The sequence below is a fragment of the Lissotriton vulgaris genome, chromosome 2_1 (assembly GCF_964263255.1).
Source record: "Lissotriton vulgaris chromosome 2_1, aLisVul1.2, whole genome shotgun sequence".
Lineage (NCBI taxonomy): Eukaryota > Metazoa > Chordata > Amphibia > Caudata > Salamandridae > Lissotriton > Lissotriton vulgaris.
In genome coordinates this window covers 1,245,694,403-1,245,711,977 of record NC_141687.1, presented here as the reverse complement: position 1 = coordinate 1,245,711,977, position 17,575 = coordinate 1,245,694,403, and the positions used below count along the sequence as shown (strand labels likewise).

The following is a 17,575-nucleotide window of genomic DNA, read 5'->3' as shown; positions in this document are numbered from 1 at the left end:
GTATTTTGAAGAAGGAGTCGTTGTTGAAGAGAGCAACAGATCAGCAGAGGAGAAGAAAAGAGTACTTTGATTTAGAGAAGGAGGTGGTTTAAAGAGAGCCGCATAGCAGCACAGGAGAAGTGAAGAGAACAGGGAGTTTGAGAAGTATTTGAGTTGGACGAGAGCAGCACATCAGCACAGGAGAAGATGATATTTTTTTTATAATGGTGCGGGGTGTAAGAGAGCTACAGATCAGCACAGGATAAGATAAGAGAACCGGGAGTTAAAGAAGAAGGTTGGGTGTAATAGAGCAGCCGATCAGCACCGGATAAGAGAACTGGGAAGTAAAGAAGGAGGTGGGTGGAATTGAGCAGCTGATTAGCACAGGAGATGAGAATTGGGATTTAAAGAAGGAAGCAACTTTGAAGAGAGCATCAGATTAGCACTGCAAAAAAGAACACATAGCTAAAGATGGATGTGTTTTGTTTAGAGCAGCAGATTTGCACATGATAAGGGAAGAGAACAGGGAGTTAGAGAAGACGGTGGGTTGAAGAGAGCAGCAGTTCAGCTTTGTAGAAGAGAAGAGAACATGGATTTGGGAAAGGATGTTGTTGTAAGAGAGCAGCATAACAGCACAGCACAAGATATCATGGAGTTAAAGAAGGATGCGGATGGAAGAGTGCATCAGATCATCCTAGGAGAAGCAAACAGGGAGTTAAAGAAGGAGGTGTTGTTGGAAGCAAGCAGCAGATCAGGCCATGAGAAGAGAACAAGGGGTTAAAAAGGATGCGTGGTGTTAGAGAACAGCAGATTGCCACAGGAGAAAAGAAGATTGAATTAGAGAAAGATGTGTGTGTAAGAGAACATCCAATTTGCCCTGGAGAAGAAAACAGAGTTAAAGAAGGATGTGTGTTTGCAGAGAGCATCAGGTCACCACAGGAGAAGAGAAGAGAACAGGGAATTAGAGAAGGAGGTGGGTGGCAGTGAGGAGTAGATCTGCACAGCAGAAGCCAACAGGGAGTTAAAGAAGGATGTGGGGTGGAAGAGAGTATCAGTTCAGCTCAGGAGAAGAGAATAGAACAGGGAGTTAGAGTAGGAGGTGAGGTGGGAGAGAGCATCAGATCAGCAGAATTTAAAATGGAGTTAGCGAATGTGTGGGGTGGAAGAGAGCACCAGATCAGCACGGAAGAACAGAACAGGGAGTTAAAGGAGGCGGTGGTTGAGAGAGAGCTGTAGATTAGAGCAGGAGAAACGAAGAGAAGAGAGAGTTAAAGAAGGAGGGAATTTGGAAGAGAGCAGCAGATTAGCACTATTGAAGAGAATCGGGAGTTAAAGAAGGAGGAGGGGTGGAAGAGAGCAGTTGATCCACACAGGAGAAGAGAGTAGTGATTAAAAGAATGAAGCGTGTGGAAGAGAACAGCAGATCATCTTGTGACCAAAGAACATGTTTTTAATGAAGCAGGCCGGGTGGAAGAGGGTAGCATATCAGCACATAGAAGAGAAGAGGGCGTTAAAGAAGGAGGTGTGGTGGAAGATAGCATCAGATCTGCACAGGATAAGACAACATTGAGTTAAAGAATGTGGCGATGTAAGATAACAGCATATTGTTGGAGGAGAAGTGAACCGGGAGATAGAGTGAGGGCGATAGAGTGTGGGGCAATAGATTTAGTGAGTGCGATAGAGTGAGGGCGTTAGATAGATAAAGTGAGTGCAATAGATGTGTAGATTGATGTAGTAATGCTGATAGATCGAATGATGGCGATAGATAGAGTGAGTGCAATAAATAGATATAGTGAGGGCGATAGCTAGATTGATAGACTGACAGTGATAGAGTGTGTGCTATGGAAAGATAGTGTGAGGGCGATAGATAGATATAGTGAGTGCGCAAGATAAATAGAGTGAGGGTGATAGATATATCGAGTGAGGCCGATCGATCAATAGAGTGAGGGCGATAAATAGATAGAGTGCGATAGATAGATAGATTGAGGGTGTTTGATCGATAGAGTGATGCTGCTAGATTGATAAAGTGTGTGTGATAGATTTATAGATTGAGTGCGATAGATAGAGGTAGGGCGATAGATATATTGAGGCTGTTAGAGAGTGCTGTGCATAGGTAGAGTGATGGTGATAGGTAGATAGAGTGAGGGCGATAGTTAGCTAGAGTGATGGCAATAGATTGAGTGACTGCGAACGGTTGATAGAGTGATGGTGATCGATAGATAGAGTAAGTGCGTTAGATAGATAGAGCGAGTGCGATAGATAGTTAGTGTCCGGCCGATGGATAGAGTGAGTGCGCTAGATAGAGTGTTGTTGATAGATAGAGTTATGGCGATAGATAGAGTGAGTGCAATAGATAAATAGACAGATGTAGCTATTGCCCTTGCTCAACAGATAGAGTGAGGGCAATAGATAGATAGAGTGAGTGCCTTAGATAGATCGATAGAGAGTTAGATAGATTGTTGTGTGTGTTGTGGTATGTGTGCGTGTGTGTGTTGGTGTGCGTGTGTGGTTTGTGTGTGTGTGTGGGTGTGGGGGTTGTGTGTGCTGGTGGGTGTGTTTAAGGGTGGTTGTGTGTGTGTGGCATTGTGTGTTTGGGATAGTGTGTATGTGGGAGTTTGTGTGTGGTGTGTTGGTGTGTGGTGTTGTGTGTGTGTAGTGTTGTGTTTGTGTGTTATGGTTGTGAGTATGTGTTTTGTTTTGTGTGATGTTGTGTGTTTTTTGTTTGTTGTGTGTGTGTTGTTGTGGGTGTGTGTTGTATGTGTGTGTTGTTTTTGTGTGTGTTTGCGGTGTGTAGTGTGTTTTTGCATTGTAGTGTTTTTTTGGGGCCCGTGTGTGTGGTGTTGTCTGTGTGTGTTTGTTGTGTGTGTTAGTGTGTGTTGCAGATGTTTGTGGGGGTGTTGTGTGTGTGTGTGGTGGTGTGTGTGGTGGTGTGTGTGTATGTTTGTGTGTGTGGAGTTGTAGTGTTCAGTGTCTGTGTGTGTTTTTTTATTTCATTGTGTGTGCTGTTTGTAGTGTGTGTGTGTCAGTGTGTGTGTGTGGTTTGTGTATGTGTGTGGGCGTGGGTGTTTGTGTGTGTGGGTGGGTGTGTTTAAGGGTGGTTGTGTGTGTGGTGTTGTATGTGTGTGGGATTGTATGTGTGTGGCATGGTGTGTTTGGGTTTGTGTGTGGGAGTTTGTGTGTGGTGTGTGTGTAGTGTTTTTTGTGTGGGTTGTGTGTGGGGATTTTTATGTGTGGTGTTAGTGTGTGGTTGTGAGTATGTGTTTTGTTTTGTGTGTTTTGTGTGTTTTGTGTGTGTGTTTGTTGTATGTGTGTGTTTTTGTGTGTGTTTGCGGTGTGTTGCGTGTTTTTGGGTTGTAGTGTTCTTTTGGTGATGGGTGTGTATGTGTGGTGTTGTCTGTGTGTGCGTGTGTGTGTGTTAGTGTGTGTTGCAGATGTGTGTGGGGATCTTGTGTGTGTGTGGTGGTGTGAGTGTGTATGTTTGTGTGTGTGGAGTTGTAGTGTTCGGTGTTTGTGTGTGTGTGTGTGTTTGTATCTCATTGTGTGTGCTGTTTGTAGTGTGTGTGTGCTGTTGGGTGGGTGTATATCCTTGTAATGTAAATGAAAATGGCGGATGTGCCAATGTCCCCTAACGATAGTTACGCTAGTTAGTGTTGCAGTCTAGTTTTTTTTTGCTTTTGTGTTCCTTTTTTGATTGACGTGTGTCACAAGGCCTCATAAATAAGGCCCTATATGTCAATAGTCCATGGCTGGGAGAAACACAAACTCAGGATATAAAATGTAATGTAATGCTTGGGGTTGTCTGTACTGATAAAAGGATCTCACTGGCAAAAGCCGTTGCCCAATTACCTGTCCACATAAAATAAAAATATGGATCTGCCTGTTACACCATGTGTCAAATCTATGACTAGACAAAACACAGATCTCTCCAGTATATGCAGTAACCACCGGTTATGTTACAATTATTACCCGCCCTTCATGACTCCACCCCCTTTTTGTTGCCACACCTTGACCCCCAATGTATGTATTTCCGAAGAGAAGTTTCTTCCAGCACAGGTTGAGATGGAAGATTGGATGCCTTTCCAATTGTTAGAAACTAAAGTGTTTGTCATAAGGTGTCCATTTTTACGTCTGCATTGTCAAAAGTTGAAGAGAAATAGTTACTGGCTCACTGACATTATTGTGAATTTCCTGTTCATGCCAGCTTCAATCCCAATCCATCCTGTTCTCGTGGCCTCGAGGGCGTAGGGGAGGGGGGACTGTACAACAGAAAATACGGTCGGAAAAGACTGTGTCAGCAAAGCAAGGGAGAGCCGGGTGTGGACGGCTGGTGTTAGGTATGTATTTTAAGAAGTGAAATGGTATGACTGGTATGCGAGTATGTATGTATGAATGTCAGGATTATATATCGCTAGGGGGCACATTTTTTCTTATGCTTTATTGTCTGCATTTGCACTTTACGGATTTTCAATAATGTATTGTTAATAGTGATGAATTTCAGTTGAGCATGATATATGATAAAATTATATGCACAAATGCATAAATGTTTTGAAATATATTTATCTGAAAAAAGAAAAGAAAAAGAAATAATATGTTTTTATAATACTTTGAAGTTCCAACTTTTCTCTTTGGCATCTTCTTATAAAAATAGTTAAGATGTATTCAATGTTAAAGCAATATAGGTCCTTATAGAGGTAACTTGTACATTTTGCCTGGGCGGCTGAGAGCACAGAACGTGGCGCTACAAAAGGCTTTAAAGGCCAAGTTAAAAGGCACTGTCTCGTCTGCCAAATTAAATATTAAAACAAAAAAACACGAGTGGTGACGCGAGTTGTGCGCACGCGCGCGCAGACAAGATATAAGTTAGAGCTAACATCGCTAAGACATGCCTGTAAATAAACATAAGGATGGCATAGGTGTATTGAAGACTGAACAGTCAAACTGTAGTAGTAATGTAGTAATGTAGCGTCTCATGTGGCCTACTATGTTGGTGTGCTGGCGACATGAGTCTAGGAGTGCGGCATTAAGGGCAAAACAGGACGTTATCATGGGGTGGTAAAGGGAGAGAAAAAGAGGGGAGAAAACAGCGATGGTGACTAAAAGTAATGTGTAAGAGGATGAAAACTGTGCATACCATTCGTGGTTTCGTTGGATGGCGGGAGAGAAAGGACCGGGCATGTGAGAAGCAACGGTGCTTAACAGAACAGGAGGAATCGCTGAGTCACATGCTTGTCCAGCCCAGGCTGCATGAAGGAGTATATAAAATAAGGAGCGGGGTGTGCCTAAAGAGGTAAGGCACAAGCGGAAAATATAGGTTCAAAAGGCCAGGGCAAGGAAGAGTGAGAACCGCGGTCCAGATCGGTCAAGCGTGAGAGGACGAGGAAGTAATGGTTGCCGGCTTGAAAGTAGATAAACCGTCAGTTTGAAACCAAGCGGAGCGGGGGATATATACATATATAATACAAGCGGGTTGTGCCTGAAGGTATAAGGCACAAAATATGCATAATGGGCAGGTTGCGCCCAACAACATATGCCACAAATGGGAACCCTGTATCCGTTGGGCAGTAGTCTCGAGCGGAGAGAGACCCCATGTGTGCAGCATAGCTCAGCCTGCGTGGTAACAAGAGACAGGGGGAGATAAGGGTGAACCTGCGATGCGGAGGGGGCTGGGGAGGGGCGGCTGGGGAGGGCCTAGACACGGTGTGGGAGGAGGGGGATGGAGATGCGAGATACGGCCAGACCAACGCGAGAGCAGGGAAAGACACTGTATAGGGAGAGAGGGGCATTCCTTTGAAGTCTGATGCGGCGGGCGGGGGAGCTGCAGCTTTGAAGTATGATGGGAGAGGAGCGGGGGAGAGACCTGTTTATGACCTGCGGAGTGCGTGAAGTGGCTGCTGGCAAATGGCTTTGATGTTCTTGTCTTGCTTTGTGGGAGGGGTTGGGGGAGCGAATTGCTGTGCATGCGCCTGGCTCTCACATGAACTGTATGTGATCCGCAGTGGGTAGAGTTTTGAAATCGGTTTACTATAATCTCGCCGAAAACAATGTTTACGCATTGCTTCAGCGAGATCTAAAAACATCTGTACACTTGCAGATGGATGTGGGATTGTGCAAAGCATGTGAATATAGAAGAGATGCTACAAAAAGGTAGGATTTTTTGTACATATGTTTTGTCAAGCTGTTTGATGGAGTGCCACAGAAATGGTCGACCTTTAAATGGCTAAGGGGCAGATTTAGACTATGGAGGTCAGGGTACTCCGTCACAAAAGCTAAAAAAATGACCCTGGCTGTTAACATTAAACGTAAAAATGAGCTTTCACTGTATTGTGACTTTAAAAAATACTCCTCTGCAGAAAATGAAATGGTAATAGAAAATACTAAATGCTCATTCTCGCCGTAGAAACTGCTATTTAGGGAGACAAAAACGTTTTTTTTTTTACTACAAAACTGCCAGTTTTACAAACGTAGGTGGAGACTGCTCGAGGATTTTGGCCCCACTGGCAGCTTTTTTGTACAACGCTGCTATGCGGAGAAATTGAAGCTAAAATGCAAAGTCAGGCCTCAGGAGACCACTGCTCAGGAACACTGTTCAGTTTGAGACGAGCGTGTGGGCCTAGCTTCTCCCGCCCCCACCCCCTCGATGAGCCTGCTTTTCCCTTAGGCATAGAGGGCCCTTGACGCTTTGAAGGACGCAGTTGCACATGTACCAATTACACTACTGCGGTTACACACGGCTTAAACTGTGAAAAATAAATAAATTTAGAGGGATACGTTTTTCTCAGAAACAAGCCGTCGGGAAAGCCAAATTACAGGTCTACCGAACACTGTGACAGTCTGGTCTTGATTCCACCTCATACATCTCCCTTCCACCTCCCTACAATTCTGACTTTTGACCCTCTCTTGTAAGTTCTTTTACATCCCTGCTCTCTCCCTTTGTCATTGCTTTCCTATCATTCACTTCCTTTTCTGCCTTTCTTGCTCTTTCTCTGGGTCAAAATCTGATGATGAAAAATAAGTCCTGGTGCCTAAAAAATAAGTGTCTGTGTTCACCACCTGCAGCCATTGGCACAAATTAAATTAAACACTGCAACTAGGCTCCTGTTCTGTGCTAGTCGTGTAACTACTTTGGTGGAGATAAATTGCGAGTCAGTGGCAAGAGGGAACGGATAACTGTTGTTTGTCGATAGGATGACCACATGCTGTAACATTAATACTCAGAGTACAGAAATAGCACACGCTCCAAGAGGGCCACAGGACATGAATAAAGGACTTGTCTGATGCTGCGAGTGTGCCAGCAGAGATGCTTGGATGGTCTAATGATGCGGATGCTGATTCACAAAAATGCTAGAAAGTGGCAGGATACATTTTTTACGTCCGATGGTATCACAAGGTTACCCAGTATGCCAACTGCTTCATCCTATTTAGTGTTGAGAGGTCTGACCAAGATCAAGGAGTGAAAACTGCATAAAATAAACATAGCCTGTAGAGCCCGTTGTGCAGTCTCTTCCTGCTGCTGCTTTTAGTGCTCTTTAGAACAGAGGTAGCAAGGGATGGAAAAATCAGGATAGTTTGCGTTACCCCTCAAAATCACCAATTGATTCATCTGCAATCAATATATGAGGTGCTAGGGTTCTGCAGGGTTCAGACCATCATCAGACATGGTTCAGAAAGGCCAAGGAGGTACCTGCTCTCTTTATGTGGTCACAAAGGACTGCAGAAGGGCCTATGATGACTTTTGGGAATCCCTGTTGAGGTCCAGCATAGCAATGGAGGCAGCACTAAGATGAGAATTGCAATTTCAGTTGTTGCCGGGGTCCAGTGCAGGTGTCATTGATATGACATCTTTCAGTGAGTATGCACACTGCAGGACTGTGACTCAAGCTTTACCAACGTGGCAACCTTAGTGTTCTAAGCACATGGGCAGATGCCATGCAGTTTCAAACTGATATTTAAACTCCTCAAAAGCAATGTAACTGAAATCTGAGCTTGTCCTGGAAGTATCCTGATGGGCTTGTTTTTGATTGGCCTCCACAGTTCTAAGTTTAAATAATTGCACCCTTACTCCACCTAGAGAGTTAAGCCTGCAACCTCTATGATACCACATTTTCCCAAGCACCAATTGCTTGGTTCTTCTGTTTGCGGTCTGGTTTTTGTTAGTCTGTTTCTGCACATCTCAAGGGTCCATTCTTGTGCTTGCTACCTTGGTTATTATTCCAGTTCCAATCCTGGATCCACATGAGTGGCTTGAAATTGCTGTAATCCTGGTTTTGTTCAGAGTCTAAAACTTCAATCTTAGAAATGTTATGTTAGTGTGCATTTCTCTTCTTTCTACAAAATGTCCATCTGCAGACTCTTTAGTTCTGTGGTTCAACTTCTGTATCCAAGGAGGCATTATGCATATTTAAAACTTTACAAATAGGACTAGAGAAACAATTTTTAAAAAAACAGCCCTAAACGTCTCCCGGTGGATCCCTCCGTAGACCAAACCCACCTTTAGGACTAAACATGCCGACTGTAATTATCAATCAAGAGTATAGCTCGCTCTCTGTGGAGTTAGGCAAATTCCATATATTTACCCGGCAGCCCTAACGTCTGCTAGATACCTACAGTATAAGAGCACATAACAGTGACAGTTGTTCACAAGATGCCCAGTAGTGTATGTATTGTATAGTGCACAAGAGGCATGTCATTGTGGCCCAGTATTCATTAATGAATGTTGGAAAGTGAATTCCAACGATGCCTGCTTTCCAAAACTTTGAATATGGTCATCTTCATAAAGTATAGGTCAAGATGTTGGAATGCAGAAAACAACACTACTTCTATATCCACGGAAACATCGTGGCTGACCATGGCATACACTTGGTGAACCATGGAAGACAAATGTTTAGCCTTATGATGCGCATTCATGTGACTGAAATAAATTAGTGTCTTAGGAAAAAAATTACTTATTGAAAATAAACTGAGAAGAATCTCCAAGTGAGGAAATGTTCAGATGTCTTCCCTTGCTTACATGCTTGTAAAAGTCGCAAAGTGGATACTCACCCTGCACCATCACATGCACGTCACAAGTGCCTTGGCCTGCTTCGTTGCTCACCAAGCAACGGTAGGATCCATTGTCTGTACTGCTCAGGTTCTGCAGCACCACATGTCCCTCTGACCCTGAAGAAGAACGGAGAAACTGTTCAATTTTGGTAAAGGAAGGGATGCTGTAGGGGGTTGACATTCAGCACAGGACCACTCACCGAGCCGAGATGTTGGTGGGAGAGGCCCTAGCTTCCCGCCTGTGTCACTGATTCGTTGCCACTGGTACACAATTGGTTCTGTGCCCGCAGCAGACTTGCAGTTTAAGCTTAGATTTTCTCCAACGGAGAGATCGCCCTCAGTCCAACACTTGGGCTCTGACGGTTTAACTGAAGAAAGAGAAGACATATGGTCCATTTCTAGGTTCACACAACTGCATAGTATCCAATAATATAACATAACATTAAACATAACATATCATAGCAAAGCATATATGTCCTTCCTCCACCCTCTAAAGGACATGATGGTTAAAAAGGGAGAGTATGTGGTTGATGTGAGGAGAACATATTAGTGGCTTAAAGCAACTGACGGAACACAAACAAGGTGGCTATCTTGGAACTCTCAAACTTTAATGTTCAATATATATTTATGAGTGTCTGTAGAGTGATTCGGTATCACTGAACCCAAGCCTCTTGAGAGGTGATTAGCAGTCTGCACATCCTCTTCAAGGATGTCTGGCTCCAGTGGCACAAACAAGCATTTGCAATGCAATAGGCCTCGCAGTTGTTAGAGTTTGAGCCATTGGCATTGTAAATGGCACTGCCTTTTATTTATGTGTTGGTTTTTAAAACGTAAATAAAAGGCATTGTCAATTACAATGCCAATAGGTTAAACTCTCGCAAATGCGAGACCTATTGCATTGAAAATGCTTTTTTATCTTGAAAGAGCAGCACTGTACTCCTAATTACAGCAAAGGCACCACAGAACTAACTTGATGTATTAGAACGAATATGTGTATGTGCCTGAGGAGCAGCGAACCCCCCACTTAAGCAGCTAAAGTGTCGAGGACCGTCCCTCGGCCCCCCGTGGCAGGAGATTTGGGTACCACTAAAACATTAGCTAGTTGTTTATGGCCGTTTTCTGTGTGCAGCTCTGCAGACAAAAAGCTCATAAATAACACTGTTAGGGGATGCCATGACAGAGAGGCGTGGGAGGTGGGCTAGCATGCACAGGGAAGGAAACATACATTCCAATTTTTTTTTAAATTACAAGATAACAATGGGAAAACCCAGAGGGGGTGAACAAATACAACAAGTAGTTTCTGTTGCCTTTGACTTTAGCATTTTTTTGTGCGCATTTGTTGGGGTTTACTTTTGTACTGGTTATTTTTCAGAGTATATTCTGGGGTGTACCCCCAGTTCTGACACTTCTGTGCAACCATACGTGCCCCCGAAAACCCAAATACAGTGGCATTCGGGGTTAAACGTTTGCGTGCCATCCCTTTGCTTAGCGGGTTGGGTGAATGTTGCAGTGAGATGTTGGAATCGCTGCGAGACTGACTGCATCTTCCAAGCATCAACGTTAAAGGACTATTAATGATTTCTACTTACCTACAGACAACTTAGTTTGTTTTCAGGGTTTTTAATATCGGAAACACAAACTGATAAACCAATGACATTACACTGTAGCGGCACACTTTTAATGGAAATATATATTCAGCCTTTAAGGGCTATCGGTTGTAACTTAAGAAGATGTTTTATTTCAATCAAAAGAAGATTTATCGAACTCCAAATAAAAGGTAAATATTGGTACTTCTGAGTGGTAATCACACAGTGGGACAGAGAGCGATGCATTGGGCTCGGAAGGGGCAGCTGCACCGGGCCCACACTGCCGGCCTCGGGTGCATCGATGGTGGTGCAGGCGCATTGACACACTGGCTACCAGAGCGGCTGCTGTTTGTCACCACAGGTGAGAGCCTCGTGATGCCTCGTGATACACAGTGCGCCGAATGTGAGAATCCTGCAGTGTGCAGGTTTATTTCATGGTCTGGACGGGTCCACGCTTCCTGAACGGGGGTGCCTTTATAATACAATACGGAGGAACTGGTTCAGTCATAAAGTGACTAGCGTGGTCTGTTTTAACCCCCACCATATACTGCGCCCTCTGCTGCGAAGCCTGTGTACACTGTTACCGAGGAGCTTTGCTGCGAAGCCTGTATATACTGTTATCGAGGAGCCGTCATCATTTGGTTGCAGAAGCAGAGGGTGTAAATTCTAGTCCCGGCTCCCCTGTTGGCCAGGGTGTGCGATCCTGGGTCATCACCTTGTTCTCCTGTCCCTCTGCTCCCTATGCTAAACGGTAAGGTTGTGAGAGGGACGGGCAAGGAAACACTTGTACTAATCATGATTTTTATAAAAACATGGCATTGCCACGGGCCCGCCTCCGTGTGGATTAAGCTACCTGTGAGGTTAATTCCACTTTTATTGTAGTTAAAGAGTCTCTCCTTGTTTAATAAAGCCTGCAGCCAGCCTGTTTATCAGCGCCGCGCGCCTCGTGAACAGCACCCCGCGCCCCTCTGCAGAGTCCCCCTGCATTCCAAAGTCAGTCACGTGAACTGTTCACGAGGCGCGCGTCGCAAACCTATTCTTTCGTCCATGCTTTCTAATGCACAAGCTCACACGCGCGACCTAATCCTATTGGAAAATGCTGCGCGTGGCCAGCTCTTGTCTCCCCTCGTTGTCGGCTGAGCCGACAGCTATAGTTCTCTCAGCGAGAGTGCGCTTTTGCGTGCTTTTCGCAGCGAGCCCTAAAAAGAGTACCACATCAAAAAAAAGAAAAGTGTCCTGCAATTCTCAATGGATCACTGTGTCTTGAGCAAACCATCCACCAGAATTCTCCAGGTATTCTAGTTCCCCCTGATTACTCCAGGGGCCCTCAATTTCCTGGGGTGATCCCAACTTTGTCAACTCTATTAATAGTTAGTTTTTCCTTTTTAAGACAACTCACGTTTATTATATCCAGCGGCAGCAAGCACATGTAAGCGTGGTAGGGAGGGGCAGGGCTTGGCAGGGGGGGGGAAGCCGACAGAAGACGGAATAAGTATTGTTTATTTAATTATACCTATTCCGTTGTCTGTTGACTCCCCTCCACGAGCCCCGCCTTACTGCGTTTACCTGTGCTACCCGCTTCTGATTGTATCAAAGAAACACCCATGTCTGACATTTATTACTAGTTATTCTCAGGAAAGTTAGAAAGCCTATCTATATTTTAAAGCAGGTCTAATTGTGCAGAAACGCATAATGGTGGCAGGGCTCTGTCTGACTACAGAACACCCCAGTCATAAAACTGTGAGTCACTTCTTCAGTTTCAGTAACCTATTTCTGGCCTGATGCCAAGTCATGCTTTGTGGTTTAATCATTTTAGAACACCACTGTCACCAGCGGTAAGGGTTAGATTTCAGTTTGTGCTCTGGTGATTTTCATATTTAAACCAAAAGAAGTGATGTGTTTTCATAGAGTACGATTGGTAGCACCCTCACCATCCTGGGAACCCGCTAATGACTACGCCACACACTGTGCTTTAGTATTACATGTCTTTATTCATCTGCATTTAACCGTGAACTCAACACTATAAACCTGAATTCACTTAACTACGCTATAACCCTTGCTTCACTGTTCTATGGTGTTCATCAGGAGCCAAAAAGGTTCCGTCATTGCTAACTCACACAACTCTACATCTACCCCTGTTAGAGAAAAAATATTTTTTTTACAAATATATATACAATTGGTAAATACTCTTTGATGAATCTTCATTGCCCTCTGATCACATGTCTCAATCAATGCTTCGGAAACTGGGGACAAGAGGTACGGTAATTTACGTTGGCAATGTAGGAACAACAGCAGTTGGGGGGTTTTAATTGTCCTTTCAGACGCAGTCTCTACATTGACATCAGAGCATGATGAGCGATGAGCCACGTGTCCGAAATGTGAGGACTCTTGCATAATGGACTTTCCAGGACATGGGACAGTCACCATGTACCCTTTGCTGGTTACAACATAAAATGGCTCAGCTTCAAAGGGAGCTTCAGATTTTTGTTTTCTAGACGGATGGACAAGCACTCGATCTCCTCTAGTGAAAGCAACGTCTTTTGCATGTCGCCGCTTGTCTGTGTAAGCCTTCATTTTCCTTTTATGATCCAAGTCTTTTATATGAGTTTTTCCCTTAGTACTTCTTCTTCTGTTGGTCCATTGAGATAACTTGGTAGTCATGGCTCTCCCGAACATCAAGGTTGCAGGGCTTTCACCTGTGGCTGAGTGAGGAGTCAAACAGTAAGCTTCAAGATTAGAATACAAGACAGTTTTAAGGTTGAGCTTTTCCAATACAGCATGCTGAACTTCTTTCTTAAGAGTACTCATGAAACGTTTGACAAAGCCATTGGCCTATGGCCAAAGGGATGTGTGTTTCTGATGCTTCACCTTAAGATGACTGGGAAAATCTATGAATTATCAACTATTAAAAGTTGGGCCATTGTCAGATTTTAAGATTGCAAGAACTCCCTATGTTGCGAAGATACTGTCCAATCTCTTGATGATTCTTTAGTTAGTGATAGATGAGAGATCTTCTATCAATGTAAAATGGGAGTATTCATCAACAATCACCATTAGGCGATGTCCATTGTCAAGAGGACAGAAGCAGTCAATTTCAATTCTTTCCCATACATGATTTGGCAACTCCGACATGTTTAAGTTGTGTTGAGTGGTTTTTGATGAAAGGCAATTGCATAGATGACATGCTTTCAATTTTCTTTCATGTCTCATCGAGATGAGGAAACCAGACTCAGTCTCAGAGAGATTGTTTTGTGACAACAATTCCATGATGCCCTTCATGGGCCACTTCAATTATCTGTTGTTGCAGACTCTCCAGAATAACAGTTCTCAAACCTATCAGGATAATGCCTTCCGAAGTAATGGACAGTTCATCTTTGACAATTTTTAACTTCTGGTATTCCCTGTCACTGCTAAGAGATCCAGTGTTCTGGTTCTAGAGTGACGTGTAATAACGTATTTTAGTTTTTTTTAGGTTTTAATTTTAACATGTCACTATCTTGGCTTGTGACAGTAACAATTTCTTCCAAGGAAATGCACAGCGTGTACTTGTTTTCACAATGAAATGTATGTAGGCTTCAGCCATCCATGACACTACAGAGCCACTCTTGAGAAGTAGGCGGCAGAGTTTTGATCTTTCCCTGGATAGTGCACAATTGTATAGTTGTATTCTTGTAATCATAGATCCCAACGTTCCATGCGAGAAGGCATCGTGGGGCATATTACCAAGCAATAGCGATAATTATCGCTATTGCTTGGTTAGAGACAAAAATTTACCGCTGAGCTGTGGCGATTTTTATCGCAGATAAACCTTGGTATTACCAAGGTTTATCTCAAATACGATAAAAATCGGCTGCAATGCATGAATATCGCTGAAAAGTCAGCGATATTCATGCATTACCGAGCTAATGCTCTTAGCCATGTTATCCACCTCCCATTGGATAACATGGCTAAGAACTGCTCAGGGCAGGTGTTAGCTTTTGGAGATATTCGTGCTTAGCGTTAATATCTCCATAAGTTGGTAATAGGAGATAGCGATGTTAGCGACTGTTTTCAGTCGCTAACATCTTGGCACGCCCACTTAATTTAATTTAATTTAATGACGATTTGTAAAGCGCCTGGTGACCCAAGGGCATCCCCGCGCTGTAGGAGTTGTAATCCAGTTGAGGGAGAGGAAGGGAGGAGAGACGATTAATTAGGGAATAGGTGTGTTTTCAACTTTTTGCGAAATACCAGGTAGTTGGGTTCAAGTCTGAGGGAACGTGGTAGGGCGTTCCATCCAGTGGCTGCTTGGACAGAGAAGCGTCGTCCTCCTATGCGTGTCTTTTTGAATCTGGGAATGTTGGCCAGGTGCTCATTCTCAGATCGTAGGGATCTGGGTGCTTTGTAGGGAGTGATCATGCTGCTGAGGATCGCGGGACCAGATCCGTTGATCAGCTTGTGTGTCGTGCACATGGCTTTGAAATGCACCCTTTGGCGCACAGGGAGCCAGTGCAGAGCCTTGAGGGCAGGTCTGGCGGACACTCTAGGGGGAAGGTTGGTGATCAGACGTGCTGCAGCGTTCTGTGTCCGCTGCAGTTTCGTCAGGGTGGCCTCAGGGGCTCCCAGGTAGACCATGTTGCTATAGTCCAGGCGGGACAGTACTAGTCCCTGGATAAGTAGTTTCCTGGAAGCAGGTGGCAGTAAGGGGAGAATCTTGCGGGTCGTGCGCATGAGCCCGAAACAGGTGCCCGAGGTTTTGGCTGCTTGCGTCTTCATGGAAAGCTCTGGTGACTTTGCATGTCATTAGTGATAAATATCACTGACATGCAAAGTGGGGCCCAAGATGGTCGCTATCTCCTACTAGCTGTCGCTAACTGGTGTTAGCGACAGCTAGGTAATAGGGAGATCGTTTTGTCTCTGCTTTCTTGGCTTTTAAAGCCAAAAAAGCGGAGATAAACCCCCTTGATAATATGCCCCCTTGTCCTTTGGCTTTTCAAAGATGGTCAACAATGCTTGATGAGCCGTCACAAGAGTAAACGGGTTTCCATATAAGAATACATGGAAGTGTTCACAAGCCCACATCACTGCTAATCTTTGTTTCTCAGGTTGGGAATAAGCACGTTCAGTTTAGGACAAACTCTGCTTGCATGTATCACAATATATCTTCAAGCATTTAGGTGTCTGCTGTGCTGTGCAAGGATTGCACCTAACTCGACTGGGCTAGCGTCAACAACAGCCTCTGTATAAAAATGTTTTGGATCAAAGTGTGCCATTTCAGTAGCATTCTAATAGCTTGTTTGATTTTTTGAAATGTTGCTTGCATTCACATGACCAATGACATGAAACATTATTTTTCATCAAGTCTCTCAACAGAGCACTTACGGTGGCAAAGTGTCACATACATCTAGAACAGTAGCTGGCCATGCCAAGGAGTGATCATAACATGGAAACATCTTGTGGGGGACTGGCAGTTGACAACACTTGCATTTTAGCTGGATCAGGTGTCATGCACCCCAACAGAAAAGATATAGGCAAAGAATTTTAGCTTTGCCTTATGGAACTAACATTTCTCAGCATTCAAAGTTAAACCTGCAACTACAGGTAAACAACACACTTGCATGAGAGCTTTACCGTGCTCCTTCTGTGCAGCTCTGAAAACCAATATGACATCACTATTATTGAAAGCATTCATGACACTCTAAATCATACATCAAATCACAACTTGAAAAAGCTCTGCAGCAAATCACACACTGAAACGGGAGGGCATATTTACAAACAAATGTCGGAGCGCAGTGCTGTGCCAAATTTGGCAGCACCGTGCTCTGACATTTCCAAAACCCAGGGAAGCACCATATTTGCAACAATACGGTGCACCCCTGTGTTTTCCCTATCGCTGGAGCTAAAATTAGCTGCCTAGCGCCAATGCAGGCACCCTTGCACTATAGTGCAAGGGTGCCTGCGTTGCAGGGAATAATTGTTTATGTGCAGGAAGGTGCCCCTTCCTGCACATAAACAATCATTAATGGTGTTTTGCTCTTTCTAAGTGTGCTGAAGAATACAGCACACTTAGAAAAAGCGAAAAATAAAAGTATTTCTCTGTGTTGCATCATTCTAAGGCCTGCTATTGCTTGGCATTCATTTTCAGTGCTGCCTCATATTTACATATCTTTGTAAGTCTAGGGTAGCATCAAAATGCAATGGGTGTTGCGGTGGAATGCCCACAGCAACACCCAGTGCATGTCCCTTTCACGCAAAGTGATGTGTGTAAAGGGGCGATATTTACATGGTGGCGTTAAGCCACTGAAAATTGCTTAGCGCCGCTTTGTGAATATGAAGAAGGGCATACCACCACCAGAACATCGCTAAAAGTGTTGTTTTGGTGGCCCTATCCCCTTGTAAATATACCCCTTGGTATTATATATCAGAACAGACCAATATGCATTGCAAAGGTTGTAATGTACCTGCAATTCTCCTCATGTTTTAATTGATGATATCCTTTATTCAAATCAAGGCGAGAGAAGACCTTTGCACCATTCAATTTAGCTAATATGTCGTCAATATTTGTATTTGTATTTGTATTTGTATTTTAGACTTGTAGAGCGCCTTATCACCCCGGGGTCTCTAAGCGCTTAACAGGCGAGTGAATACTGGCAGGAGGAAAACAGACTAGATATTACCCCATGCCTCTTGGAAAAGCACGGTTTTTAGCTTTTTCCTAAAAGGCAGGAGTCTGGTTTCTTTGCGCAGATTTTCAGGCAGTTGGTTCCAGGCTTTGGGCATTGTGTGGGAAAATGTCCGACCACCGATAGTGGACCGTTTGATCCTAGGACAGATCAATAGGGCGGCGTTGGCTGAGCGTAAGTTCCTGTTGGGGGCATATGGGACAAGGCGTTTTTTGATGTATTTCGGGGCTTGCCCATATAAGGCTTTCTGCGTAATGCATAGGCCTTTGAACTTGGCTCGTTGATTCACTGGCAACCAGTGTAGCTCCC

The 17,575-nt window shown here is 44.1% G+C and overlaps 1 protein-coding gene across 1 annotated transcript in view; it reads right to left on the bottom strand.

Moving 5' to 3' along the window:
- The window catches only part of CLMP (CXADR like cell adhesion molecule), a 452,262-nt gene that overhangs the window by 92,700 nt on the left and 341,987 nt on the right, over window positions 1-17,575 (bottom strand). Inside the window, exons 4-5 of the mRNA XM_086956962.1 lie at window positions 9,219-9,386; window positions 9,019-9,135 (exon numbers count right to left, since the gene is read on the bottom strand). Coding sequence (XP_086813088.1) covers window positions 9,019-9,135; window positions 9,219-9,386 — 285 coding nt within the window. The remainder of the gene's footprint in view (window positions 1-9,018; window positions 9,136-9,218; window positions 9,387-17,575) is intronic.